Below are 27,105 nucleotides of genomic sequence, written 5' to 3'. Positions count from 1 at the left end.
AATTATAGTATACCGCGAGAAGCAAGCCACTGCCTTTCTGCTTTTGCAAAATTGGAAAATGTTTATGGTTTCACTGCAATAAATAGTTAAAAAATGGCATTTTTAGGATTTTGGGTGTAAGGTAAAAATTTTATTCTACAGAAATAAATTTCTAGTAAAGATCTATGCACATATAAAATTTCAGATAGAATTATTATCTTCAAGGGTGTAGAAGTTTTGTAAACATGTCCACGGACGGCCGGACAGAGTGAAACTAATAAGCACTTTTTTTCAAAAAATTTTTGGAAAAGTGCTAAAAACGTGTCTCAATTTTTGAAAAATCTACTGTACATATTTGAAAAATTTAGTGTACATATTTGGGAATATAATATGAATGGAGTTTTACATGCCCTTAAAACGAAAACTCTTAAGTTATGTAGAAGCAAAGTTAACATTTGAGTTTAAATGAACATTCAAATATTACATAATCCTTATGAAATTATCCTTTTTTAAAAGAATTTCATAGAAATGTAGTTTAAATGATATACCTATCTACATGTAGCAATTGATGTTAAATGTAAATATAACGTATAACTAGTATGTATAATACAATATATAAACTGAAACATAATTTTTTAATATGCGATTTTTATTATATTATGATGTCCCAATTCACAGTTTTTATGTGCAATTTCAAGCCATTCATCCCAGTAAATTACAACAGTTAAAACAAAAATTTAGATTTTGTTAAAATAAAAATTTTTACATTTATTTATTTTTGCTATATTTATAACATACGAAAGAAAATACTTTCGCACAAGAACTCAGAAATAAGTAAATCATTTTAGATTCTTTCTTATTATGGTTTCAATTATAGTTATCAAGTGGTTCAAAAAAGTGATAGAATTTCTAACAAAACACTTAACAACCAATGGTAATGAATGGTCGAAATATCAATATACTATCACGACACGCATTGTAAAATCTCTTACAAACTCAATAATAATTGTTAACAATTATTAAAAACAAAGAAATAAAATTTTTGGAGTAGCTCAAAGAATTTTTCACAAATATTCAAATTCTAAACATAAAATATTTATTTCACCAAAAAAGTTTCCAATAATTTTCAAATAAGAAAAGCCAAAATAATAAATTGTCAGCTGATTCGGGGATAGTTAAAGAAGTTTAATTTAATAACTAGATTTATAACTGGACTGGATTAACAACTAGAATTCTATGTTTAAATATATATACAGTGTTTGAAAAATTTAAAAATCTAAAATTTTTTTTATAACGAACCAAATTTTGTTTACGACTTAATAATTTCAAAAACTACTTTCCAAGGTTCAAATTTTCTAAGTTCTATAGTAAAGAAATGTGGTTTATAAGTTCAATTCAACGATTTATGTGTGCCAACTATTTTCATTAAGTTATGCCTGATCTGAATCGGAGTTATAAAACGTATTGTTACAATATAGAATTAATCTAAACCCTGAATTTTACATCGTCCATGATCTTTCTTAGATGTTGAAATTTACATCTTTATAGGACTCTCTGATATTTGATATGATACCATCTTTCTTATACTCTTTCTTGTCTTTTATTTGACAAAGTTGAAACCAATGGTTTGTAATGTAGCACTTTTCCCTTCAACAAGTGAAAATACTGCTATAAAAACAATCTGTATATTACTCGCATTTTATTTTTTTTTTTTTTTTTGTTTGTAAACTTTATTTAATCCATTTTCTTCTTATTAACTATATAACAAAAAAGTTTAAAAAACAAAAATTTATTTACATAAAAAAAAAAATTGGTATAACTAACTTAAAAACTTATTGTTTTCTTGTAGCTAGTTGTATTCTGTAATGTATTAGAGGATTGTTAGTTCATTAAAATGATTATTAATTACAATAATTTCTTTTTTTTTATTTACTCGCATTTTATTAAAATTAATATCATTCATATACGCATATATTCCAAAGATTGCATATATTTGGGATGAGCAATGAACTTAATCTTTGAAATCAAACAAAAAAAATTAAAGAAGCATTAATATGATGCAAGAAAGGACTAATTGCGTGAGTTAACGAAAATAATTATACTTGGCATTGCATTCACCCTTACTTTATTTATAATTTATACAAATAAGGTAATTTTCATTTATAGAAATTTTGAACAGCAGTTTCGAAAATATAAGGTGTCAAAAATTCAAATTTTACGAATTTCAAGAGACGATTACTTTAGAGGGGGTTGAAAAAAATTTCCTTCTGACAAAGCAAAATATTCATGAATGTCTAAGAGCTACAAAATTTTTTTGAAAACAGCTAAAAATTAAAGTTGTACTTGAAAATCTAGCGACATGAAAATCAAGACAATGTGAACTTTTAAGTTCTTGCCGTCTTATAATACTTTATCATATGTAATTTATTTTGATTTTATTTGGATTAAAAGTTTTAATCGGTAAAAATTGAATGAAAAAAATAAATTACTTGAAACAAAAAGGTAATTTCCTTCGTGGTGTCTTCTTCATGTACAATTTAAAATTTCTCAATTTTTCAAAATAAATTCTTTAATAAATTAAAACAAAAAATCAAACACAGAAAATATTGCATTTTATTAATATCATAGTCTTTAAAGCACTTATGTATGTATATCTCGTCTGCTGTTTTCAAGGTCTAGATATTTTAAATTAAATTAAAAATTATGAAATGTTATTGCCCTAACTGGTGAATGAATCCTTTTAAAAAAAAAATCTGATGTGGTCAGCACATAACCGACCGCATTGTATATTGTCTAGTTAAGTGAAAGGGTTACAGAATATTATAAAAAAGTCTTTTAAATACATCTTTCCAATTTTTAGGACACTAGTAAGCTTATAATTAACATACCTAGAAAAATGTAAATTTGGCTCTTAGTAGAATTTCGCTTTGTGCTACCCGAATTCCCTAAAATGCTTGCCAGTTAGTTTCGGTAACAACCAGAACTGAAATATCAAATTTCAAGAAATTCCATCAATTCGTTCCGTAGATATGGTGAAAAATGTAAAATCGGCCCGCAGATCAGTTTTCGAGCCCTGATTTTTCCAAAAAATTTATATGTTCATTGTTTTAATACGAGGAATTCCAATATAAAATTTCAATGAAATCGGTCAATTATTTTCCTTTATATACGCAAAAATGTATATTTGGCCCGTAGTAAACGTCCAGTTGCTGATGCCTGATTTCTTCCAAAAGTTAGGAATTTTTGCGGACGGTCGAGAAAAGCTTATATATGAAATTTCAGGTAAATCGGTTGAATATTTTCTTCAAAATGTTCAAAAATGAAAAACAGGCCCGCTAAAAAGTGCAGTCCCCGAGGCTTGATATATCCCAAAAGTGCCATGATCAATCCGTGCCATGGTGGAAATAAACTTACATATAAAATTTCATCAAAATCGGTTCAGCAGAACTTGAGATACACTCGTGCACACACAGACCGACAGACCGACAGACCGACAGACCGACAGACCGACAGACCGACAGACCGACAGACCGACAGACCGACAGACCGACAGACCGACAGACCGACAGACCGACAGACCGACAGACCGACAGACCGACAGACCCACAGACCGACAGGTTGCTAAAAATAGTTTACTTACACTTCCCTACTATGGAGAAGTGCATTCCCACTGAAAACTCGATATGCAAAATTTGTTGCCATCACATAACCTACCTATTGTTTACACAATACGGTCGTTAAAAAATAAAATACTTTTGAAAAGGGTAAAATATTTTTATTTTTTAAAATAGCCATTCATTAGATTTATTATTTTTTTGGTTAGGAATTTTTTTCTACCCTTTTTTTTGCATTTTCTATACGAATTTTGATATTTGGTTGTCCATCACAAAAAAACTACCTATCCTAAGAAACTATAATATCCTAAGAAAATTAAATAATCAATAAGTTTAGAAGCACCGGAACATTCATTCAGCATATTATTTATACTACATTTTAAATGATCTACTCGAATTCCGCAATTTTGAGCCACTTTTGCTCAAATTAAACAAAATATTTCAAAATTGTTTTACAACATTGTAATCGATAAGAGATTGTTGATAAATATTTTCAAAAGAAAGTTTTGGCATTAGTTTCCCATGCTGAAATAGGAAAATAAAAAAACTCGAAATAAAACACAAAATATTTGTTTGTCACTGTTGTCAAATTGATTATTAAAAACGCTAAAATGCTTTATCTAATTCATTTTATTTTATTTTTGAGACAAAATAAAATTGCTCGAACGGAATCATTTTAAAAATTATTTTTTTTTTATCCCACAACTCTAAACTAAAGTTCGAGGAATATCAATGCTTAAATCGGCAATTACAAAAGCAGTAGCAGAAAATAACGCTGTTGCTTTATCAAGATCATCTGAATTTAAAACTTCCATGGTATCTCCAGCACTATGATGGAACCTATGATGGAAAATATTATTAGAAATCATATTAAAAAAAAAATGCAAAAATATTATGATTTTCCTAAAATACCAAAAATATTTTTCATTTGCATTTTTTAGTGAAGCTCCCGGAAATCCTCGATTCAACCAAAAACCTAAATCTGGTGTATCAGCACCATTATAAAGGCGTGTTGCATTTAAATTCTTCATTAACCTAAAATATATACAAATTACTTTTTTTTGCAATTGAAATAATATTCTTGTTTTGTTTACTTTAGAATCTCTTTTAGAATGCATTTTGCTTCATTATTACCACTAAAACCTAATCCTAATGGCGTAAATGTACCACTATCTGATTCCATCATAAAATTAAATTCTTCTTCTTCTGTCTCTTTATGGTCTTTATGATATTGACTTGCACCTAAATAACCGAATTCTTCGCCAGTCCATAAAATTGCTCTTAAAGTACGTTTTGGCCTAAGTCCAAGTTTTTTTAAATATTCTAATGATTTCCATGATATAAATGCACCACCACCATCATCCATTGCGCCAACACCAACATCCCAACTATCAATATGGCCAGATAAAACCACAACAGACTTATTAGATAAATTATTCTTTCCAACAAATTCACCAATTAAATTTCTAGATATTGCATCTGGTAAATTTTTATCATGCATTACTAAATGTATCTGTATTTTACTAATGCGAGATAATCTTAATATCATATTGGCATCCTCAATAGTAATACAACCAACCGGAATTGGTTTCACTCCACTTTGGTAATTTTGTGAACCAGTATGTGGGGAACCAATTGAAAACGGTGCTATTGTTTTTACTAATGCAGCAACTGCACCTTTTTTAGATGCCTCTATTGCACCTCTTGATCTATATTGCACAGTTTCTCCATAACTTTTCCATTTTTGAGCATACACGACGATTTTTCCTTTAACCTTAAATAATAAATAAAATAGCTTAACAAATATATATCATTATAATAAAAAACTATAAACATTTCATTAATAAAAACTTTCATAACCTCATCATCTGGCAAACTTCTTAATTCTTCGAAACTTTCAACAGCAATAACATCTGCGATAATTCCTTGAGATGGCGTTGCAATACTTCTGCCTAGTCCAAGAACTGGTAAATTAGCCTTTCTTGGATAAACCATTTGAGCCATTTCGAATCCTCTGAAGAGAAAACAAGTTTTGCAAAATTATTAATCGAAAAAGAGTCTAAAACAATTAAAGTCAAAATTCTGAATACGGCTCATCTAGAGCATAGATTGTAATAATCGTAATTTGTTCATCAAAACTTTGATAGAAGAAAAACTCGATTTTTGTAGACTTCAATATTTCTAAAGCTATTAAAATCGGCAACCACAAAATTAAAATTTTAAAAGCCAGAAGTTGAAAAAATCTTTTAAAACACCTTTAATTGTCTTCAAATATTTATATACAATACTTAAACTATTTATGTATTCGATTTTCGATTTATAACATGTTTTTAATACTATTTTTAGCACTTTTCCAAAAAATTTTTGAAAAAAGTGCTTATTAGTTTCACTCTGTCCTACCGTCCGTCCGTCCGTGGACACTTTTTTTGTTTACAAAACTTCTACACCCTTGAAGATAGAAAGCTGAAATATAATACTAAAATTTTTACATATCTCTCCCCTTCTAAAAATTATACCCCCCCAAAATCCTAAAAATGGCCTTTTTTAACTATTTGTGGCAATGAAACCATAAGCATTTTTCAAATTTTGGAAACGCAGAAAGGCAGTGGCTTGCTTCTCCTACCGTGGCACACTACGGTTAAACTTTAAAAAACCAAAGTGGCCGTTCAAATTTACTATTATCTACAATCCATTTTTTCCATCAAATTCATCAAATTTTTGATGTCGTTTTTCTTCTAGACCCCAGGTTGTAGGAGTCTGAAATTTTAGCAGCTTTTAGATACTAATAAATAGTTTATTTCGTTGGAAGAAAATTTTTTTCCATCTCCACCCCCTCTCAACTTATCGACTCTTGAAATTTATAAAATTTGAATTTTTGATACTTTATATTTCCGAAACCGCAAGCTTTTTCAAATTTCTATAAAAGCATAAAGCATATAATTATTTTTCTTAACTCACGCAATTAACCCTTAAAATCGAGCATTATTTTAAGCCCTCTTTAAATTCATTTTTGCTTGCATAAATAAAACAAAAAGACTGCATAAATCATTCATCCTAAATATGTGCAATCCTAGAAATAGTTTTGTATATGAATGAAAATAATTTTAATAGTGTGATAGGTACATAGACTGTATTTAAAAGCAGTATTTTCACTAATTGTTGAAGGGAAAAGTGCTACAATACAAACAATTGGTTTGACCCAACTTTATTTAATTTAATGAAAATATTAGAGAAAATGCTTTTTAAGACTCAAAATATTATCATTAAAATTCAACATCTTCCTGTCATCTTCTTCTCATCTATGTATAAAACATCTCCGTGCGTGGCATGTTTTTATAAACAGTCAAACCATTGAGCCAATTTTATCACCATGCTTACGAAATTGTTTGCAATAAAATTTTTTTGAAAAGTCTGTTAATTCGAAAAAAAACAAGTAATAGTAAAATATAAGCTTTAAACCTTTGCCCGAAACTCTGCTTCTGAGCCCCTATTATATTAAATTGAAAAACGTTTTTAAATAAGTATATCCATAAATTTGGTACGAAGCGTTAAGTAGGCCAATAATGAAATTTCACTCCCGAAACTCAAATGCCCTCCAAAAAACTGTTCTTTAATTTTAGTTCTAGAAAGCTTGCGGTTTCGTTACATCTAATCTAATTGTATTATTTAAATTTTATCTAATTATTTAGATAACATTTAAATAATACAATCAACTATTAATTGCTCAGACCTGACTTATATTCCGAAAGTGACACTATTCCGCTATCCACATTACCTCCTTTAGTGGTTGGTAAAAAAAAAAATAAATAGCCTTTGGAATAGACAGTTTTTTGAACGTAAATACTGAGAAAAATAAATCATAAAGAGAAGTAAAATAAATCATCAAAAATAAGAGTTCACACAATAGAAAAAATAGAAAATTTTATCATTTTTAAAAACTTTGTGATCATTTGAAAAATTTCTTATTAAATATGTTATCAGAAACTAAATTGAAGCCAAACATTGCTCAAAAAGAATTGAAATAAGTAAAAAAGAAAAAAAAATACGAACGAATAAGTAAAGCGTAAACAAAAATTCCAATAACAGAAATAATGCGGTAGATGTAGACTCTCCATATTGCCAGATTTTTCTGATTTTTCAGATTTTTGGAAGGTCTGCCATATGACCACACTTCTTACCCAAAATACTAGATTTTTTGTAGTTTACCAGGTTTTTCGACTCACCTGGTATCAAAATGGTATTTTAATAAAAGATAAGCATACCTGGTATTCGACTATACCTGGTATGCTTATCTTTTATTAAAATAGTCTTTCGTTTCCAGTGTAGTCAGCAAGCATAAATCGAACTTTTCTGTCATAAATAACAACCAAAAATAGAAAAAACTGTCAACTGATACATAAAAGTATGATTTCAAACAAAAAATCAATATACCTGCTATAATTTCATAATTAAAAAAAATATGTTAAATAAATTCAATTCAAAAATGTATAAAAAGTTAAGTAAATAATTTTTCGAAAACACTATGTTAGGCATTTTTGAAAATTTTCACTGTAATAGTAATGTAGAAAGCATAAGCTATATTAAGCGTTATTAAAACTGAAATGATTTATTTTTTTAAATACACAATAAAATATATGAAAATAAAAATGTGCTTAAATTGAATATAAAAGTCTGATTTTTTCAAACTTTAAGTCAATTTTTTTTTCTTTCAGATTTTTTGTAAAATCAATATGGTAACGCTGACACGTATGTATATTGTAATATTTAGAATCAGTCAACTCAAACAGTGTCAAAAGAGCTTTCAATCGTGTGACTATGTTTTATTTTTAAAAAGAGTAGTTGTTTTTTTTTTTACTTTTATTTCTTTGCACTCTTCTTTTCTTTATTAAACAAAAAGTGAAAATTTATAACTATGTATATTATTGTTTAAATCTAATTACATTAATAATATTGTTTATCTATCTTAATGAAAATAAAATTATTCATAATCATAAGGAAAAATTTAAATAATGTTAAATTTGTTTCTATTATTATCAATAACAACGTTGTTTGTTGCTGCTGAGGTAAACTTGGAAACATTATGTTGCATAAAATCTATTTCACAATATATTTAAATTAATAAATAATTTATTGTAAAGTTTACAAACACAAATTTTTTTTTGAATAGATTTTATCGCAATTATAAAATTTTTTTGGCGGGATTTTATTTTATTTTTATTACACACTTTTCATATTATATTGTGTTATATATACATAAGTATGTGTATATAATCGTGTAAAAAATATATTGAATAATTAATTTTTTATATGTATATTTTGTTTTGATTGGAGATAACCATGAAAAATTAAATTTGAATATTATGCAACTTGATTTATTCCGCGGAATCATGAAAAATTCTATAAAGTCCAAAAAATTATTATCTTGGCAATATAAAATATTAAATTACAGGCAAACTGGATATATGTCATTTGAAGTTTCAGTGATACTATTGATTATGTTGTATAGATTTTATAAATTTCATAATGTTTTTCGGGAAATTTTGCTCTTCCTTTAAAAAAGTTTATAAAAATCATATTATTACATCTTTGAAAAATATGAGTTTAATTAAGTCTAAACATTAAAAACACATTTTTTTTTAACATAGCATGAGCATAATGTTTAAACCTTTTGAAAAAATTAATAAAACAAATATGTATGTATACATATGTGCAGCCATACATTCCATGTATTCTGAGTTTGCAGTATTTTTTTATGCAATATGATTACGATCAAATTTATTTAACAATAATAACTTACATATATGCAATACAATTAATATGTCAAAAATATGTAATATTTTAATATAATTAATATGTAATAAAATGTTTTTTTTGTGTTTAAGTAAAATTTTATTAAGAAATAAAATTTTACAAATGTAATGATTAATTGAAATTAAATTAAATTAAGAGAGTTGAAGTTTTTATTTTGATTAAATTAAGTTAATGTAAAATATGTAAATACATATAATTTAGTTTTTTTAATAAATTTTAATAACTTAGTAACGAAAGACAGCTAAAAATGAAAAAGCTCAGCAACAATATACGCTCAAAATTTTCAACATAAATATTGAATACTTTTTGAAAACCTTTTCAAATTCATAAAATAAATTAGTCACAAATTGCCGTACTCATACTCATATACATATGTAAATTCTATACAGAATGTATTTGCACATTTATAACTGCTTTAAATTATAGAAAATTTCATTAATTTAAATAAAAAATATTAAGATTGCAGATATGTTGTCTTCAATGTCAATATTTTATTTCTTTTAGTCTAATGAAATTTTTGTTTATTTAATTTTAATGAATAAATGTGTATTAAATATGTGTGTATATAAGTACGAAATTTGTACATATATATATGTATGTACTTATATTTCAAATTTATCTTTTCAGTAAAACTCGCGAATTTTGTTTTTGCTATAAAAAGTTTTTTATTTTATCATTTCCTATGATAACCACAAGTTGCCACTACATATGCATTAATAAAATTTAATCAATAAATAAAAATTTCAATTAATAATCATTCAGAATACAATGCACATACTTGAATAGGTGCCCAAAAAAAACCGATTAAAAACAATTTCTATACATGAAGGAATATTTTATCTATAAACACATTAATGAAGCTCATGAAAATAAAAGTGGAAACTGCCGTCTAAAAGTATGCAATATGTATGAGCTTATATACTTTATAATCTAGCCTTGGTTTTAATAGTTAAGGTAGTCACGTGACTTTGAACTTTCGAATCAAACACAGAATTTTAAAGATTATTTAATAAATTTTCAAACAAACTGATTTAAATGCATACTATTTAATATTTTTTTTGTTTCTCAAATGCGTTCTGAAAAAAATATTGAAAATTTATATAAAAATGTGGGCATAATAATATGTGTAAGCATGTATAATCGTTGTAAAAACAGGTTTTTCATATTGATTTTTAACGATTATTTATTTTTATCTATATACACATGTAGATGTTTTTCAAATATTATCAAACATACTTAACAAAATATTCTTAGCATTCGTTTTATTTTATAAAAAAATCAAAATTTAATATTTTATATTTTTAAATAAGACTGAACTCATAAATGAACAAAAATTAATTGCGACGGATTTTTATTTTAATATGGTAACACTTAATTTAAGAACTTTATACGATAATCAAAATCATTAGTCATAAAAATTCATAACAAAGAAAAAGTTCAGGGTTAATCAGAATTTTTTTTTTGATAAAGGGGATTCCGTAAGGGAGACCATGAAATAGTTTTTTAAAAGAACTACATACAATATGAATTTAACGTTTTTTTTGAATTTATAAATTACACATTCAAAACATGTATTTCTTCTTTACAAATGACGAAATAACAAATATTTACTTTATTTCTTATATACATTCTAACTTATATACTATATTATGCTCTATTATAATGTATACTATACGAAATATAAAATATTGAACATATTTCAGTTTATGCAATTATTTTTTTCTTTTGTTATTTAGAAAAACAAATCAGAATTTTATACTGGGGGAGTAGTTGAATACTCTAGTTCAATTTTAACTGATACATCAAAAAATGTACCTACGGAAAAGTACTTACAAGAAAATTTGAAAGCCTATCTTGACTTTATTAAAAGCGCTAAAGGACAAGTAAGTAAAGGGAGTTTCAAATAAATAAGTATATATTATGTAACTAAAAATTAAAATATACAATAATATACATTGTTACATATTTAACAAAAGTTAAGACAAGCAATACAGATTATCTGATTTTATAAATGCATTAATTAATAATACCCTCTTAAAAAATTGTATTATTACTTCAGAATGTTGATATCTTAGTTTTTCCGGAAGCAACCTTCAATTATGCTAGAAGCCGTGAGGATATGATTAAATATGGAATTGAATTACCAAATCCTAAAGATAAAATTGCACCATGGGAGCATCCTAAATCTTACTCTGAGGTTTTAAAAATATTTAGTTTGTCTTTTAATATATTTTAATAAAATTAAGTTATAGACTCTTCAAAAACTCTCAAAGGAAGTCAGTGATAATCAACTATATGTTTTAATTAATTTAATTGAAAAAGAACCATGTGATACCGTTAATAATGACATAAAATGCAAACGTAAAAAACCTGATGGCTATAATATCTATAACACGAATACAGTCTTCGATCGTCAAGGCCGCGTAATATCTCGTTATAGAAAATATAATTTATTTAATGAACACTTTTGTGATATGCCAGATACAGCTGAAGTATCTATTTTTGAAACAGATTTTGACGTTAGATTTGGACATTTCATATGTTTTGATATTATGTTTAAAGAACCTGGTCTAAGGTAAAACAAAAAAAAATTATTTCAGTTTATGAATAAAAAAACTCTACTGACAAAATTATGTTTTTCTTACTTTCTTCTTTTTTTAGTCTTGTTAATGAGAATCAAATTACAAATATTTTGTATCCTTCATACTGGTTTTCAGAATTACCATTTCTTACAGCTATACAAACTCATTTTGGTTGGGCATACGCAAATAATGTTAATTTCTTATCAGCTGGAGGCAATAACCCACGTACAGGTACTTCTGGCACAGGTATTATAGCTGGTAATAAATATGTAGGAAACACTTTTATTTCTGGTACTATTGAAAAAAGATTAATGATCAGTCAATTACCAAAAAATGTACGTAGTTATAAACCAGATGGAAATAAAATTATAAAAACGTCATCGGTGGTTCAAACTCCAATTGAAATGCAAACTTTCCGTCCAACTGAAGATTGGTCAACATTTGATACACGAACATGGAATATTACAAATGGTGAAGTTCAGAGAGTTTGTGTACATACAGATATTTGTTGTACATTTAATATACGTATGAAAGAACATGAAATCCCTGTAGGAAAAATTGCCTATAACTATAGATTAGCAGCAAATTATACTAGACGTATTTATAGTTATGACAGAAGCTGTGGTGAATTATATTGTTCTATAGTAGCATGTACTACAAACAATCCAAAATCTTGTGGCCGTCATTTTAAGGACAATACGAAATTATTTAACGCTATTGAATTTGATAAAATTACAATTACTGCAAATATTAAAGTTCTAACAAACCCTGATGATATATTAATTATGCCAAATACTTTAGATACATCAATGACACCAATTGATTCAGATTTATTTAACTTTGGTAAATTAAGATCAATTCGTGAAAGTGGGTAAGTGTATTATTTTTCTTTCTTATATCATCATAACCTTTAACAACAACATACGAAACCCAAAAAATTAATCAAACTGCCATACTTTATATTTAGTTAAAGAACCGTTTTCATAAATGTGCGTCTTAAGATAAAAAAAAACTATGATTTCTGCTACATTTTAAATTTCAACTTTTCACTAAACCACTTAAAACAAAATTTTTTGTTACAATTTATTTCATATTTCAAAAAATGACTAACGCAAATAACAACAAAACATTATATTATACCGAAGTTGGCAAAAATTTTTGTTACTAGAAGCCCTTATCACTAGTCGCACTAAGTTCTAATATGTTCAAAAATTTTGAAACAAAATTAAGATATGAATATATATATCATTGCCATTGTAGTTGATCTTGACCTGAATTTTACAAAACAAAATATAAAAATCTTGCACCTGTATAGTGCTCATGAATAGTATGTTTAGTCTGAAGCTCCGGATGAATACATGCATTGAATCAATTTGCTTGAAATCAATCTGCTATACCATATCATAAAAAAAATCGAGTACTCAAAAAATTATACGGGTTTCAGTTGATAGAGCTACATAACAGAATGCCGATGATATGTGCAAGATTTGCCATTTTCAAGTTACGATTGCCATAATACAAAATGTTGAATTGAAAAACTGAAAATTTTTCAAAAAAACGCTAATTTATCGTTTCAAAAACTTTGCCGTAGCTTCAAAAATTTGGAAGTTATGACAGATGTTCGCAGGATAGAATTTTTTTATTACGACGTCCAAATTGCTCCAAACGAATCATCTACCAATAGCTCTAAACCTTGGTCTGGGCCACCCTGCATTTACAATTTGAAATGTTAAAAAGTTGTTAATTCTTTGCCCCGGTCGTAAACGAACTGAATATTAATAATCTATTAGCATACAAATAATGCATCTATAATGCATAGGGTGAATGTTTTCTTTTTTTCTGATTAGTATTTTCTGAGAAAAGTTCTGCAAAACTTTTTTTGCAGAAAAGTTCATGACCAAAAGCAATTACAAAAAAAGTAAATAGAATTAATTCTGTTTTCATCTTTAAGTATAACTTATATTCTGTACATATATATATATATTATAAATATTCCCTTGATGGTTTCATTTAATTTACAGAAAATTTCTAATAACTTTATAACAATTTTAAAAATAAATAGTATTATGTAATAGATATTACTGCGTAGAGTGGGTTTATTCAATTTTTAAACAAAACCTGTATGCACTTTATTCGATACAATTTTACGAAAACGATATACAAAACATACTTAGTTTTTTATGAGAATTGAGAATACAATTTTTCTTCGTTTCTTGTTTTTATTATGTTATTTTTTTTGTTTTCTCTTGGTGCACGATTTCTACAATTTGCGTAATGTATTATAATACATATACGAGTATAAGATGTCAAACGTTACACAAATAATTCTCTCCAAACAATATGCTAGAAAATTAATAATAATTCTTTGCTCAAATAATTTTGCATACGTTAAGGCAGTTACTTTTATTTTTCAATAATTATTATGTGCATAGATATGCCATATTATAGGTTTAATTCAAATATAATTTGAATTTAACAACTACAAATTTTTAATTATTATTTGTATGTATTTGATGTTTTGCTTGTTTAAAAATAAATAATATTAATTTAATTTCAGATCAACATACGAACGTTATCAAATAGAATCGAGAGATAATTTTAATAATATTCTGACATTTGGAATTTATGGAAGAAATTATGCATTGGATAAATTTGTTTAATTGTTAGCAATACATAATACATAGCTTTAGATTATCCTTTAAAATTGAGTATATACATACATATTATTATTATTATAATGACTTATTATGAAATTGAATGAAAATTAAATTTAAAATAACGATATTATATGTATTTTAAAGACCTAATAAATAATTCAAATGAAATGAAATTCTTATTAAATATTTCCGAAACTGTAAATTTTTCCAAATTTCTATAAATTCAAACGCTAAATGTCGTGCCATTAAAAAATATAAATATTTTTCTTATCTTACACAATTAACCCTTAATTCGAACATTACGAGTATGTTAACGCCTCTTTCAATTTTTTTCCGTTTTATTTCAAAAATTGCATACATTGCTCATCCTTACCATATGCTTTCTTTAAATTATATTGGTATATGAATGAATGAAAGTAATTAGCACTTTTCCAAAAATTTTTTTGAAAAAAGTGCTTATTAGTTTCACTCTGTCCGTCCGTCCGTCCGTCCGTCCGACCGTCCGTCCGTCCGACCGTCTGTCCGTGGACATGTTTACAAAACTTCTACACCTTTGAAGATAGAAAGCTGAAATTTAATACGTACATAGATCTTCACTAGAAACTTATTTCCGTAGAACAAAATTTTTACCTTTCTCCCCCCCTCTAGAAGTTATACCCCCCCAAAACCCTAAAAATGGCCTTTTTTAAATATTTGTTGCAATGAAACCATAAGCATTTTTGAAATTTTGCAAACGCAGAAAGGCAGCGGCTTGCTTCCACTTGCGCGGTATACTATAGTTAAAATTTAGAAAAACAAAATGGCCGTTCAAATTTACCGTTATCTAAAGTCCTTTTTTTCCAAATTTTTGATGTCGTTTTTCTTTTAGACCCCAGACTGTAGAAGCTTGAAATTTTAGGAGCTTTTAGACATTAACAAATAGTTCATTTTGTTAGAAGAAAATTTTTTTTCATCTCCACCCCCTCTCAAGTTATCACCTCTTGAAATTCGTAAAATTTGAATTTTTGACACCTTATATTTCCGAAACCGCAAGCTTTTAAAAATTTTTATAAAAGCAAAAAGCTAACGGTAAATTCCATGAAATTAAAAAATATAATTATTTTTCTTAACTCACACAATTAACCCTTAAAATCGAGCATTATGTTAACCTCTTTTTATATTAATTTTTGCTTTATTTCAAAGACTGCATATATGCGTCATCCTAAATATATGCAATCCTAGAAATAGTTTTGTATATGACTGAAAATAATTTTGATAGTGTGATAGGTATACATAGACTGTATTTAAAAGCAGAATTTTCACTTGTTGAAGGGAAAAGTGCTACAATACAAACCATTGGTTTGACCCAACTTTATTTTAATAATGCAGTTATAAAATGATGTAAAACAGCTTATTCACGTAAAACAAAAATTTCAAAATTATTTTTTCTACTGACTAGGACCCCTTAAACAAAAAGTCAGTACAAAAAATAAACTTTTTCTCTTAGCAGTTTTGCTCGTCTTTTAACAATGATCTATATTGACATTTTACTATTTTGTTATCATAATAAAAAAATTTGTTTTTTTTTTTTTTCTATTCTTGCAAGGTTTAAAAAAAATCAAAGGACTATTGTTTTCAATAGTTACAGTAATAGAAAAATAAAATTTTCATTTTGCAAATTTTTGTTCTACGAGAATAATCTATGAATTACACGATTTTTGGTAGTACGTAGCTGGATTGTATTTAAAAGTAGTATTTCCACTTGTTAAAGGAAAAAGTGCTCCATCACAAACCATTGGTTAGACCAAACTTTATTAATTTAATAAATTTAATTAAATTAGTAAAATGAGCCAATGTTTTCCACACACTAATTACGGAATACCTATAGTAACAATATTATTATTGATATACACGTGTATACAATTTATTTTTAACGTTTTAAGAAAAATTTATGTCATAACATATCTTTTTAAGAAAAATTATCTTAAATTCACATAATAAGTTTTTTACCTTTTTCATATAACAAATTTAAAATCCTGCACAAAAGTTTTTCCAAAAAATATTCAAGAAACAGCAGCTATTGTTCAAGAATGAGTCCAGTTTTTCTACTATAATAAATCTTGCAGAATATTAACAAAATTCACGTAATTTTCCACCGTATTAATAAATTTTTAATAAAAGTTCTCAACTTGTTACTTGCACTTCTGATACTTTTCTATAAAATATCAAGAATTTCACCTGTTGTTAACTGCTGCATTTAACTTTGGAATCACGTAGTTATAGCAAAAGAATTAGCATATGCTATATATCAACGTTTAAAAAGGAATTTAAGCCTTATGATTATATTTAGGAAATTTTTCATGTTTTGAAAAAACTCTTAGTTAAAAAATTAAATAAAGTGTAAAATACAGGGACAGAAGAAAAACTAAAGGAATTCGGAAAGAATGATTCTCTATTTGCGCATTAAGTAAGAACTGAATGCAAACTTGTGTTGATGTCATGATTTTGATAAAATTTTGCTAGGAAATTATACTTTAATTCTACTCCAAATTTTTGAGAACACAAATTTAATCTTCCAAAGTGCTATTGTAATATGCTTCTACTATAAGATTTTTATTTTAACTACTCACCGAACCCAATGTGTCACTGGAGCATTTTCTGTATGAACATTTTCCAAATTATTATTTTCAAATTCTTTAATCATATAATCGATTGCCGTCTCCAAATTTTCTGAACCAGCTAATCTTGATCCACAAATATCCGTCATATTCCGTAAACTGAAGATGTAAACACTTTACAACGTTATGGAAACATTTTTTTTTGGTAAACAATTATTTTGGAAATATATTAAAACTTGCCTTTTATAGGTATCACCCGAAAATTTTCCGTTCACTATTTCGTGAATAATTTCATTAACAACATTTTGATATCCTGCAATTTCATCCTTTAAATTTATAGGTAAATTGCATTGATCATAATCAATTTCATCTTTTAAATTATTTTGAAAATTTGGCGTATCAACTCTATTGTCAAAAATTCCACCATGAGTTACTTTAATTGAAATTATCCCAAGAAAAATGAGGATCAGACGACAACCCATACGAATTGTGTAAAACATATTTATCATGGTACCAGCGATTAACTAAAAAGACAAAATTTTTTAATTTAAATATTTATTACTTACATTTATTATTTACTATTTAAAACTAATAAAAAACGAGAATTGAAATCAGACTTTTCATTTTAAATTAAAATGCTGTTTTCAAAAAATGTGATTATTTTTTAATACTACGAGTATTAGTATTAGTATTATAAAATAACACTAAACGGTCATAGGAAATATGTATATGTAATCTTTGATATACATTCGTATATTAATAAAACAAATTTTTCAATTGTTGAAAGGGAAAATGTCACGTTACAGACCATTGGTTTCACCCAGCTTTATTTTGAATTTTCGTCTTACTATCTTTTTGAAAAAAACTGTTAATGAAAATTGATGAAATCTACAAGAGGTAACCGTGGACGTTCCCCGGGATTCAATTTTAGGGCAACCCTTTTTTTTCTTTTAATTGAATTTTTATTCAACGTTTTAAGGACAGTACAACGTAGGGTGGACCTACATTAATGTAACAAATTTTGATCAGTGCAAAACGTTTGATTTTACGCACTCTATTTTAAAGTAACCCTCTGAGCAACTATTTTGTTATTTGTGCGTAAATTCTTTTTCATTACGTTATTTTCCAAACAGTTTCGTTACTTTTGATATGAATTTGTTATTTAATTTTATTATTTTTTGTTGACTAAGAAATAAATAAACTGAAAGTAGTGTTGATTAAGCTGAAACCAATAAATACATACTTGCATATAAGTATACAACCTAACCTTAATATAAACATCGTAGGTACTGGATTATTCAAATTACTTACTTTCATTGATACACGACAATATGTACATCAAATTATTGCATACAATTAAAATTAAAATTTTTTGATCACATGCCTTTTTTCGTTAGTTCTATAAAAATTTAAAAAAGTTTGCTGTTTGGGAAATATAAATTACTGAAAATTCAAATTTTACAAGTTTTAAGAGCCGATAACTTGGAAGGGGGAACAGGTTGAAAAAAACAATATCTAACGACATAAACTATTTATTAGTGTCTAAAAGCTGCGAAAATTTCTTTTAATTTCATCGCCCATTTATGTTTGACTATACTGTATCACGGTAGAAGAAGCCATTCACTACTTTTGTGCGTTTGCAGAATTTAAAAAGTGATTGCGGTCAACACAATAAGTATAGTAAAAAAAGGCATTTTTACTCTCTAAACCAAAATCGACTAGAAAACGTAGTCATAACTAGATTGAGTCAATAGATTGGAGTAAAACAGTAAGAGATTGGACAAAATAGTAACTAGATTCTAGTAAAATTTCTTTACTAGAGCTTCTAGTCCTATCCTAGTTAGCTTTACTAGATAGTCTAGGTATTATTACTAGGAGAATTATTTACTAGAATAACCACTGTCGTAGATGTTTATTCTAGTCAAAATAACTTGAAAAAACTAGTTCATTATGCTAGAAAAAACTAGGATTGTGTACTAGAAATTTAATCGATCACAACTAGCTGAAATATTTTAACTTAACTAGAATCTAGCACAGCATTCAGCTAGAATTTACAGCTCTTGAAACTAGAATTTGAAAGAAAATGTTAGCTATGGTTAGCTAGCATAGCTGGAATTTCTAGCACTTTTACTTTAAAATATGGGTACTATAGCTGCGAAATAATTTTGAATAAAAAGAAATTGATTTTAGTAAAATTTTTTACTTTTTTTAAAAAACTTTTTAATATTGATAAATTTAAATTTTTATTTAATACACAGACAAAGTATCTCATTAAAATATTTATCTGCTACTACAAGTTAAAAAAACTTAATTATTCCAGTCAGCTTTTGTTTTTTTAAATATTTATGATTTTTTTAAATAATATAATATTTTAAGTAATAATATTAATTTTTTGATTTTAAATCACTTGTTCTTGTAAGATAACGTAATATTCGCCTACATCTCCTTTTTTTTCTCTTTGGCAAATTATATATGGATATGGATTGAATAGCTTCTTTACAAGGCCATCAATAGAATCTTCAATCTACAAAAAATATCTAATTAGAAAATATTCTTCTAAAATATTAAATATTTAAATTTTTTACCAAACAAGTGCGACAAGAATCAAATTATATGTAATATTATTACAACTGATCAATTTTATTAGAAAAACAAAACGCGAAATATTTTTTTGAACTGTATCAACAAATTCTCTCTTTTTGAGAACTTTGAGAGAATTAAAAGAGAAGGCAACTAGAATACAACAAAAGCAAAAATCAACAGCGTTTTTCTTTCAATTTGTACATATTTATATTAAAATTTCTACTAGAATTCTAGTTGAATTCTAGTAGAACTAAATTCTAGATGAATTCTGGTGAAACTAAATTGCTTGGATTACCAGCTTTTCAACTAGAATCTCAGGTATTATGAATGGACTAAAAAAATTTAACTAGGTTTTCAGTTATTACGTACTCTTGTTTTTTGTAATCTAGTTACAACAAGTGAAGTTCTAGCTAGCGTAAATAAAATTTCTAGTAAAAAAAGCATAACTAGGATTTAACACCGCATTCTAGTCGAATTTGGTTTAGAGAGTAGGGTTATAACTTTTAGAGGGAAGGAGAAAAGTAAAAATTTTCTTCTAGAGAAATAAGTTTCCAATAAAGATTTACTCGTATACATTCTGCAAGGGTAAAGAAATTTTGTAAACAGACACATGGATAGACTTACGGGCGGATAGACGGACAGAAAGAAACTAATAATCACTTTTTTTTTTTGGGGAAACCTGTAAAAATATCATTAAGTTTTAACGACATTTTTGAGTAATTTTTGAGTAACTTTATTTTATTACGCAATCATCATTATTATGTAATAATTATTGTTGTATTAATTATTAAACACTTGACAATTCGTTAGGGTTTTTGTTCTCGAACGTTAATGTATTATTTAATTTGTTTAGCACAAAATTTTGAGAAAAAATCAATTCCCTCTCAAAAAAAGACTCAAGTATTATAAACAGATTTCGAATCGGCCTTTTTAAACTTAACACACAATTTTATTTTTAAATCACCCCAAAAAATCCTCTTTCTTGCTAATGTAATCAAAAAATTTTTTCAACAATTGGACATATTGAAGAAAACATAATATATTAAGAAAGGATGATGTAAATTCTTATGCAAATGCTATCAAATTTATTAAAATCACACAAATTTTATTTAAATATAACTATTACTAATATTGTAGATATTAATTGAAATATTTTGTTAATGTATATGTACATAAAATCTTGTTAATGATTTTAAATATTGGAAATTGGGCTTATAAAACCTGTAAATTTATTAAAAATTCATTATTAATAAATAAATTAATACATTTATAAATTGCTTAATTGTCATTATTTTAGTTGTCTTAAATTTTTGTCAATATTTTGTTTACTCAAATTTGTTACCGTAAGATCTTTTCCCAATGTATGTAAGATGACATGACAATTAAAAAAAATTTGATGTGGTCAGCACATAACCGACCGCAATGTGTATTGTCTAGTTAAGTGAAAATGTTACAGAATATTATTTGAATGTCTGTTAAATACTTCTTTCCAATTTTTACAACATTAGTAACTTATAGTTATAACATACCTAGAAAAATGTAAATTTAGCTCTTAGTAGAATTTTGCTTTTTGCCACCCGAATTCCCTGAAATGCTCGCCAGTTACTCAAATATCAAATTTCAAGAAATTCCATTAATTCGTTCCGTAGATATGGTGAAAAATGTAAAATCGGCCCGCAGATCAGTTTTCGAACCCTGATCTTTCCAAAAAATTTATATATTCATTGTTTTAATACGAAGAATTCAAATATTAAATTTAAATGAAATCAGTTGATTATTTCTCTTTATATACGCAAAAATGTATATTTGGCCCGTAGTAAACGTCTAGTTGCTGACGCCTGATTTCTTCCAAAAGTTAGGAGGTTTCGCGGACGGTCGAGCAAAGCATATATATGAAATTTCAAGCAAATCGGTTGAATAGTTTCTTTAAAGTGGTCAAAAATGTAAAACAGGCCCGCCAAAAAGTGCAGTTCCCGAGGCCTAATATATTCCAAAATTTGATCAATCCGTGCCATGATCGAAATTAACTTACATATAAAATTTCATCAAATTCGGTTCAGCAGAACTTGAGATGCACGCGTGCACACACAGACCGACAGACCGACAGGTTGCTAGAAATAGTTTACTTACACTTCCCTACTATGGAGAAGTGCATTCCCACCGAAAACTCGATATGCAAAATTTGTTGCCATCACATAACCTACCTATTGTATACACAATACGGTCGGTAAAAATATAATAGATATACATACCTTTTTTATTTACTATCAAGACTATTAAAACATTAGTTTTTGGCATATTTCCAAAAATTGTATTTCTTTTCGCCTTACTGTGTCTGTTCGCATAAAACTTCTACAACATTCAACATATGTATGTATGTATGTATAAAACAAAATTTTATATGAGTATCCAAATAGATCTTACTGAAAGCTTTATTTCTCTAGAACAAAATTTTTAACCCTTCGTCTGCAAGTCTTAGTGCTATAACACCATATGAAAATGCATTTTTTTAAGAGCCATTATTTCAATTTCCAAACGTATAAACGTCAGGAAATATTTCTTCTATTATTAGAAACTGTAAATGAATTTTTGGCAGTTCAAGTGATGTTTTAAATTTACCATTAAAGTTACATTTCCCTAATTTTGTAAATAAGTTTTTCCAGTCTAAGAGAACGGTATATAATTATCGACCGCATTGCATACAATAAGGGAGGTTATGTGATGACAACAAATTTTGCATATCGAGTTTTCGGTTGGAATGCACTTCTCTATAGTAGGAAAGCGTAAGTAAACTATTTTGAGAGAGGTCTCTGTCTGTCTGGCTGTGTGAGTACGCGTGTATCTCAAGTTCGGCTGAACCGATTTTGATGAAATTTTATATGTAAGTTTGTTTCCACCATGGCACGGATCGATGAATTTTTGGTATATATCAGGCCTCGGGAACTGCACTTTTTAGCGGGCCGATTTTACATTTTTCACCATTTTGAAGAAAGTATTCAACATATTTAAATAAAAACGAATAAGAAAAATACCATTAAAAAGTTTTTCTTTTGTGCAAAGGACGGACCATACAACTCATTATTTATATTATAAGAGATTTTTTTCAATATTTTAAAAACTAATAACGATATAAATATAAATATATATATACGTGCGTCCAATTATACTCGTATTTCACATATATACTTTTTAAGAGAATGAAAATATAGTACCCAATTATAGCTCAGATATATTCCCGAAGTTTTTCCTAACCACCATACAATTCCAAAGCTAATTTCAAATATTCGTAAGATTCATGACACTGGCAGTATTGGATCCACTTATATGTAGGTCAGAGATATCCATGAAGAAAAAATTAAATTATAAATTTTTTGGATTGCACACATTTCCAATGTTTTAATAAATTTCAGTTAGTTAGTGATTTATTTTTTTTTTACAAATCCATACATACATAACGTGTATTTATACGTACATACATACATGTAGGTATATAAATAACGGGTGAAAGCTCTGCAATCTTTATTGAGTCAATTTTTGCTTCTGCAGATATTAATGTTTAATTTAAACTAAAATTCTTTAAACTTCAAAAGTTTTAAAATGAAAACACATTATATTTGAACCTCCAAACTAGGCTCAAAATTAAATATTTACACATTTACAAAATTTTTTAAATATTAAAACACATTTTCTTTCCACTTTCATGTTATTGCTGAAATGTGCAGAAAATACAGTCTAAAACTCAAATTTTGAATTCAGAATTTATTCCTTATCCTCGAAAAATCGCCCATTATATTATATTTGACACATTCTGTAAAGAGTATAAGGTATGTATGCAAATAAAACTAAGATAAAATACAAGAAGAGATTAATTTTTTTTTTGATAATTTCCGAGATTTTTATTTTAATGTCATATTCAAAACAACGTTATACCTCCCACCAAATGAAAAATTTTCATTTAATTTTCCAAAGTAAACATAATTATAAATACGTTCCAAAAAAATCGACGTTTTTAACTGTGAAATTAAAGGGAAGAAAAAAACAAAATTATGTGAGTGAATCATAAAGAGAAAAACTATATCTTATTAGTCACTGTGTATATACATACATACGTACATTTTGTACGAGTACGTAATTTGAAATGTACATACGTAACAATGTTTCGTATTAAATGAAAAACAGAATAAAGTTAATTCAGTCAGGGGTCTACAGTATAAATACAAAACACACAGCTAATTATTACCTAATGCAACTGTCGGCCAACTTCTGTGGGTTATGGGCAAACATGTACTATGTGATTATAAGTACGAGTCACTCGAGCTTCTTACATTACCTACTTACAAGAAGAAATAACCTTTTCAACTAACTTTATAGATTGTTTTGTTTTGCAAATAATAAACTTGTACGGAATTTTGTGCACGTATATATATCTGCAAATATTCTATATGATTGAGTTCTTAAAATTTTTCAAACTTTAATACTAGCAATCGAATTCTTTTGGGCCGCATTTTGAAGCTAAATGGGCCGCATTTTTTCGACCGCTGCCCTAATGTATACAAAATAAATGAAAAAGAGAAAGAGAACGTTATATTTGTTTCTTATTTATACACGTACATATTATGTGGGTATATTGTATACCTCCGCGTTATATATATAAATAGCACGAACAATGCTTGCTATATTTTGTATGCTAGTATGTACATTTTATGATGATAATGAATCGAAGAAAATATAAATATATGAACGTCGTAAAAGTACGATTTTTACTTTCAATAAGTTTTTACCCGTTTTAATTTTTCTTTTTCTGGTTCTTAGTGATTCTTCTGTATCTGATCTTTTCTGATGCTGGTTATTTTTAGATATGTAATTGTTTTTGTTGTTGTTTTTATTTTTGTGTTTCATTTAATTTTTAATTTTTTTTTTTTTGATTTAAAAATTTTGTATTTGTCATTAGTTACTCTCACTTTCTTCATTTCTTATTTCATTTGTTGTTTTTACTATTATTTTGGTTTTCTTGAGAGAATTTGAAAAGAATATTTTTAAAATTAAAAAAAATACTATTTTATAAAGTTTTAAAAGAGAAAAAAAAGAAATTTTTACTTTGAAACATAATTTTTATCAAACAACGACAATTAAATTTAAAGATCATTTTATTCGAAGATTTGTATTTTATGTACAACATCTACTTGCATACATGAGTACATACATTAATTATCAACTAAAGAATGAATAAAATATCTTTAGAAATTACTTTAGAATATTTTTAGCAACAAATTAATTTACAAATCAATTTATTTATTAATTAACTCATATAAGTATCTATACGTTATATGTACATACGTATTTATATGAATTTAAAATAACTAATCCAAAATACAACAGGATAAACAATAATGATTCATCAACAGAAACTTTAAGGATTAATTAAAGCTTACCAATATTTTTAATTATTAATTTTTTTTTGGAAAAAACAAAATGGCATATTTTTTATATGTATGTAATTTATTATATGTAAATGTTTGTACATCAAAATATATTACTTACCCATGTATAAGAAATGTATAAGAAATTATACATATTACACAAGGATAAGAAATTAAATACGCAAGGACATACATATTATATGTACATATAAATGTGTATATACATATGTACGTACATACACCATACATACAAAATATGTATATACAGGGTACCTTGTTATAAAGTGCTCTTCATGAGCAGACAAAACTTTTGTATGGAGACGATCTTCACAGCTCAACAGGTTCGCCGTTACAGGGGCTTAAAGTCAATTTCGACTGATTTTTTTACTTTTTAAAATTTTAAATATAACTTCGCGACTGTGTAAGACAGACGCATTAATAAATATGATTTGGAAACCTCAGAGTAAGGGCTTTCTTATGAGTATCAACATCAGTTATAATCTGTTCAGATTTCGGAATCAGACGACTTTAAAGTTCGAAAAATTTAAAGTTTTAACTTTTCATTTTTAAAAAATGTTAATTTTCTAGGTGACGTAACATTGGAGCTTTCCCACATTTTAGCACACCTCACAACCTTGTCAACTTAGTTTCAATTTCGTATATGTGTCATGTGTCATCTGTGGTTTAGGAGTTATTGAGAAAAATAGAGTACTGCAAATGTTATTTTATATCAAATTTTTTTCTTCAATGACGGAAAAATATGCAAGAACCGTTCAAAATGGCGTCTCTGTTCTGTTATGCAAATATTCAGCTTAACAACCGAGTTTCCGTCACATTTACAAATATACCGAAGAATATAGCGCCTCTAATTGATACAGCCCTGCAAGTCGGTTTTGATTTCAATAATCTTTTAATCAACAAAGATTTTAGATATGGTAATTTTTACTACGGTACTAATACTGCAGTTAAGTTGTAGTAAAACTATTTTTACAGCATTTTATATGTTACGGAAAAATATCACATCGAAAATATTATAATGCAATTTCACTCATATGCAGCCTACCCATATTTAAATAAGTACATATGTACATACTGTAAAAAAATAAGCCATATCCAACCCTATTTTAAATTTAACAAAATTTTAAATTCAACAAAAACTATTTTTTTTTTAAATTTTCAAATTCTATTTTTTTCCATGCCTTTATTTCATAAAATTTTTACATATTTTTTCTAGTAATATTCTATTTTTGGAAAACGCTATATTTATGTTATAATAAAACACACAGAGAGTTTTAACTGAAATGAAAAAGAAAAAAAATAATAAGAACAAAACATGCACGTTAAGCAAGCGATATAGGCAGGCGGGTAAATTTTTGAATACACATATAAGTACATACATAAAATAAATAATCTACATATTTAAAATTAAATTTTTTTTTATTTATACATACATATGTATATTAAACATAACATGTATATATGTACATATATTATGTATGCATGTAATATACACCTATATTATTTATATAAAAATTTTTTCATACTCTAAATTTTATTCCCATTCAATTTCTGAATTGTTTCTGATCTTGATCATATAGCCGTTAAGAACAAATACATTGATGCTAGGGGATACAAGAAAAACCCAGAAGAGAATAACATTAAAGTATTATACATAAATGTACATATATATGTATGTATGTATGGAAATTGTACCAAATAAAAAAAACATCGTCGCTATATATATATACACATGTACTATATGCGATCTTAAAAATACAAATGTTTGTAAATGAAGTAGTGCTAGTATCAGATCGGAGTAATAACATCCCGATCCAGAATATTTCTATTGTACAGATTTTTTG

At 26.8% G+C, this 27,105-nt stretch overlaps 2 protein-coding genes across 8 annotated transcripts in view; one reads left to right on the top strand and one right to left on the bottom strand.

Moving 5' to 3' along the window:
- Positions 1 to 4,174: 4,174 nt before the first annotated feature.
- The window catches only part of LOC129605896 (carboxypeptidase Q-like), a 69,505-nt gene continuing 46,574 nt past the window's right edge, over positions 4,175 to 27,105 (bottom strand). For 6 of the 7 annotated variants that reach the window (XM_055515937.1, XM_055516157.1, XM_055516076.1 and 3 more), the window contains exons 2-7: positions 17,481 to 17,764; positions 17,253 to 17,399; positions 5,454 to 5,607; positions 4,688 to 5,367; positions 4,506 to 4,628; positions 4,175 to 4,433 (exon numbers count right to left, since the gene is read on the bottom strand). In XM_055515937.1, coding sequence (XP_055371912.1) covers positions 4,301 to 4,433; positions 4,506 to 4,628; positions 4,688 to 5,367; positions 5,454 to 5,607; positions 17,253 to 17,399; positions 17,481 to 17,749 — 1,506 coding nt within the window. In that variant the 5' untranslated portion in view covers positions 17,750 to 17,764 and the 3' untranslated portion in view covers positions 4,175 to 4,300. Of the gene's footprint in view, positions 4,434 to 4,505; positions 4,629 to 4,687; positions 5,368 to 5,453; positions 5,608 to 17,252; positions 17,400 to 17,480; positions 17,765 to 21,352; positions 21,440 to 27,105 lie in introns of those variants that run through there. The other variant, XM_055516402.1, reaches the window with a different exon arrangement.
- On the top strand, positions 8,395 to 14,782 carry LOC129605833 (vanin-like protein 1). The gene is made up of 6 exons (XM_055515841.1): positions 8,395 to 8,656; positions 11,141 to 11,287; positions 11,464 to 11,601; positions 11,657 to 11,979; positions 12,066 to 12,857; positions 14,544 to 14,782. The coding sequence occupies exons 1-6, from the start codon at positions 8,603 to 8,605 to the stop codon at positions 14,644 to 14,646; spliced, it is 1,557 nt and encodes a 518-aa protein (XP_055371816.1). The 5' UTR covers positions 8,395 to 8,602; the 3' UTR covers positions 14,647 to 14,782.

This window comes from Condylostylus longicornis, unplaced genomic scaffold (genome assembly GCF_029603195.1).
Source record: "Condylostylus longicornis isolate FDR11 unplaced genomic scaffold, ASM2960319v2 ptg000001l, whole genome shotgun sequence".
Taxonomy (NCBI): Eukaryota; Metazoa; Arthropoda; class Insecta; order Diptera; family Dolichopodidae; genus Condylostylus; species Condylostylus longicornis.
The sequence above is the reverse complement of the archived record's forward strand: the minus strand, read 5'-3'. Positions and strand labels throughout refer to the sequence as shown.

What these genes read in the sequence shown, in the direction of transcription:
- LOC129605833 (XM_055515841.1), top strand. Translation starts at nt 8,603, where the DNA reads ATGTTAAATTTGTTTCTATTATTATCAATAACAACGTTGTTTGTTGCT. An exon ending in TTAAAAGCGCTAAAGGACAA is followed by an intron (nt 11,288 to 11,463) that starts GTAAGTAAAGGG and finishes TTATTACTTCAG; the next exon opens with AATGTTGATATCTTAGTTTT. An exon ending in AGATCAATTCGTGAAAGTGG is followed by an intron (nt 12,858 to 14,543) that starts GTAAGTGTATTA and finishes ATTTAATTTCAG; the next exon opens with ATCAACATACGAACGTTATC.